General features: G+C 40.8%; 1 protein-coding gene across 1 annotated transcript in view; it reads right to left on the reverse strand.

Moving 5' to 3' along the window:
* The window catches only part of CUNH5orf15 (chromosome unknown C5orf15 homolog), a 14,433-nt gene that overhangs the window by 2,447 nt on the left and 7,845 nt on the right, over window positions 1–4,141 (reverse strand). Inside the window, exon 2 of the mRNA XM_010639731.3 lies at window positions 586–1,121. Within this exon, the coding sequence (XP_010638033.1) occupies window positions 586–1,121 (536 nt within the window). The remainder of the gene's footprint in view (window positions 1–585; window positions 1,122–4,141) is intronic.

Raw genomic sequence — 4,141 nt, forward strand, 5'->3', positions numbered from 1 at the left:
CTTGTTTTTTTCCTTTTTTTTTTTTTTTTTTTTTTTTTTTGGTACAGGGAATCGAACTCAGGACCTTGCGCTTGCCAGGCAGGCATGGTGCCACTGAGCCATATGCCTGGCCCTTTAGCATCACTTTACACGTGACTCAAGAAGAATTAATAAGGGCCACTCATGGTAGCAGATGCCTGTAATCTCAGCTACTCAGAATCCTAAGACAAAAGGATGGTGACTTCGAGGTCAGCCTGGGCAATTTATAGACTGTTTCAAAATAAAAAAAATAAAAAGGCCTGAGGATATAATGCAGTGGTAGACTTTTTTTTCTTTTTTCTTTTTTTGGCTTTTTGAGATAGGGTCTCACTACGTAGTTGAGACTGACCTGGAACTCACTATGTAGCCAGGCTGGTCTTAAACTCACAGCGATCCTCCTGCCTCAGCCTCCCAAGTGCTGGGATAACAGGCGTGCGCCACCATCACGCCCAGCTTAGACTAACTTTCTTACCCATGAGCCCCAGGATTCAAAAAGAACTGAAAAAATATATGACTAAAATAATAAAATGCAGCTAAAGGAAGGAACTAAAAACATCCCAAACTTACCTTCCTCTTATTGTGATACATAACGTAAACAATGGCAACACAAAAAGCAAAAATAATAAGATGAAAAAAGAAATGGCTGTCTTCCTCTTCTATATTTGAGGCTGGAGACTGAAAAGATTTCACTGACTGTTCAATTTCCAAATAGCCCCTGTTTTCTTCCAGAGTCTCCTCAGACTCCTCATCCCTGGGGCTTGTGGTCCAGTCGTAGTCTGGCTCTCCATAATCGCCATTGTCCAAGGCATCTCGGGCTGGGGAGGGAGAGCCATTTGGCACCAGGAGATCCTCCTCCTCCAGGCTCTGGTCTGCGTTGTTATCAGCTGCTTCTGGGAGCACAGAGGTGGTCAGGGAGGGATGGGGGGCTGCCAAGGTGCCTCTGCTTTTCTCAGGACCAGTCGGGGCAGGCAGAGTGGTGGTGACACGGGAAACAGAAGGCGTGGTGGGCGTAGTTTGGTTTTCGGGGTTTAAAGCATCTGTACTTGAAGTAGAAACATCTACGGGGCGTACAGTCTGACTTCTGGGCTGCATCTCTGATACCCCTGAAATAAAGGAATGAAGACATTATCCTGAAATCACTGGTTTTATTTCCACCAAGCTAAAAAGCATATTTACTGAAAAATTTTGGTAAGCATTTCTCTGTGCTAAATTCCTGTAACTTTCTCTTGAGAAAGTTAGTTATTAAACCTGCACAGCCAGCACTTAGTTACTTTTCTTCTTAGCCAAATATTCAGCAGATGACAACTGTTTTTGCAAGATACAGAGGCGAAGACTGGGGAGCCACCTAGGTATAGAGAATGATGGAAAATGACTTTCATCAGTCACTCCAGGCATCAAGAGGCATCAACAGAGGCAGATCCCACAGAGGAAATCCTGCTGAAATTGAACCATGTTCCTAATTTAATCAAATATAGCATCAGTTGAAGAACTTCAAGAATATTATGTTTAACAGCAAAATGCTCTGTCATGTGGGTTCTAAATACACTCAGATAACAAGTTAAAGTCTAGCAAAATGAAACACTTTATAAGGAGAAGATTAAACCAAGTCAATCAGGGCTTTCATGATTGTATATGTGCATATGTAAACAACTGTTTATGTGAATACACATATATCAGAATTGACATCTATTCGTATAGAAAAAAGAAATAGCTGCTTTCAACTGAGCTGAACAGAGTCCCAGAAAAATAATTTAGTAAGTTCCTTCTAAAAGAATAAAAGAAACTAGGGCTGGCTGGCCGTGCTGGTGCATGCCTGCAATCCCAGCACTGGAGGCTGAGGCAGGAGGATCACTGTGAGTTCAAGACCAGCCTGAACTGTGTAGCAAGACCCCGTCTCAAAAAACAAAACCATAAAATCCAGTGAGGGAACCAAAAAGACAAACTGTCCATTAGTTTTAGACCTCAATACCTTTCTTTCACAACAAATGACAGAACTAGACCTGGGCAAAAAAAAAAAAAAACAAAAAAAAACAGCAACACCATTAATCAGCACAATCTAGGTGACATTTACAGAACATCTAACTACAAGGGCCAGACACATTCTCTTTTCAAGGCCTACAAAACATAACAAAATATGCTACGTCAGGGCCAAAAAGCAAACATCAACAAATTCAAAAGAATTGAAATTACAGTGTCTGTTCTCTGGTAATACTGGAATCTAATCAGATACTGGAGCTAAGCGGTAGAGAGTTTGTTGTTCAACAGGCATCACAACACAAAATGACCAAAAACATAATAAAAAAGGAAAATCTCCAAACACTTAAAACAGCATACTTCTAAATAAACCATGAGTCACAGAGGAAGCCTCAAGGGTAATTTAAAAAATATAATGAGCTAAATGAAAACAAAAATAGAACATGTTAAACGATGTACAATGTAGTTTAAGGTGAGGGAAATTTATAGCACTAATGCACGTACTACAAAAGAGAGAATGTCTCAAACCAATCATGTAAGCTCCTAGCTCCAGAACCTTGAAAAATAACAAAATTCAAAGCCAGAAATAAAATGATAAAAAGCTGCAATCAATGCAATTAAAAACGAGAAAAATAATGAAAATGGAATATGAGTTGATTTTTTAAAATGACAAATTTTCTAGCACGTGTGAAAAAGAGAAGATACAAACTCAGTATCAGAGATTAAACTGGATGCCACTACAAACCCTGCAGACAGCAAGAAAAGTAACAGAATAGCACGGACAACTCTACTCACAGAAAATGACACATTTTTTTGAAACACAAAGTACCACAGCTCATCCACTATGAAATACATCATTCGAATCACTGTGCAACTATTAAGGAAGTGACCATCATTTTAAAATTCTCCCCAAATAAACAACCAGGCCCAAGTGGTTTCACTGGAGAATTCTACCAAACATTTAAACAAGACTTAGTACCAATTCTACACCATCTCTTCCAGAGAACAAAAGGAGAGAGAGCATGTCACAACTCTTCTTATGAAGACAGTACTGTTACCCTAACGTCAAAACCAAAGACCTGACAGAGAAGAGAAACCATGGCGCAGAGATTGCGAACCTTTAGGAGAAGAGTGCCCAAACTGCAACCCCAAACCACTTCTGTATCACCAAGGGCCAATGCTACAATTAAACCTGATTACTGAGGTTTTAGTTAGAAAAAACAACTCATACATTAACTTTTTCTCTCTTTTTTTTTTTTTTTTTTTGGTACCAAGGATCAAACTCTGGATCTTGCAGTAGCGGAGGAGGCGGAGACACCACTGAGCTAAATTCCTAGGAGATATTAAGCTTTTCTTCAAAGAAAAACGTAACATCAAGTGTGCCTTAGGTTTGCCGCCACGCTTCAGAACAAGTCTTATGAATATACCTCCTTAACAAAATATTAGCAAACGGGAACGAACAGAGCGAGTGTCACAGTTCGGATGCTGACTGGCTTCCCAGAGTAGAGCCTCTGGGAGGTGGGGACCTGTGGGAGCTCCAGAGGCCACTGTGTCGTGCCCAGGATAATCGTGGGATCCTGGTTACCCCCTACTCCCTCGCCGCTTCCTGGCTGATATCAGAGGCCTGCTCCACCACACATCCCCACTGTGACATGTCACCCCACCAAAAGCCCAAAGTCATGGGTCAAAGATCTTAGACATGAACCTCCCCGAGCCAAAGTAAACTCTTTCTTTTTACAACTGCCTCATATATTTCATTATAGTAACAGAAAACTGACTAATGTAAAAAAAAAAAAAAAAAAAAATCATAGCAAGGGCCAGGGGTGTAGCTCAGGAGTCACTGTACCTGCCAGGCAAACACAAAACCCTGAGTTTGAGCCCCAGTATGGGAGGAGGAGATCACAGCAGCAAGGGTTATACAGCTCAGTGGTGGAGCACAGACTTAGCAACACAAGGCCCTAGGTTTGATCCCTGGCACCACACAACACATACACACACACACACACACACACACACACACGCACCATATATACAAAACCGGCTCAACATTTTTAAATCAATCAGTGTAATCCACAATATTAGCAGACCAGATGAACCACAACCTAAGTTTCATACCTTACACCAAAAAAAAAAAAAAAAAAAAAAAAAA

The sequence above is a fragment of the Fukomys damarensis genome, unplaced genomic scaffold (assembly GCF_012274545.1).
Source record: "Fukomys damarensis isolate Sample0158 unplaced genomic scaffold, DMR_v1.0_HiC HiC_scaffold_9, whole genome shotgun sequence".
Lineage (NCBI taxonomy): Eukaryota > Metazoa > Chordata > Mammalia > Rodentia > Bathyergidae > Fukomys > Fukomys damarensis.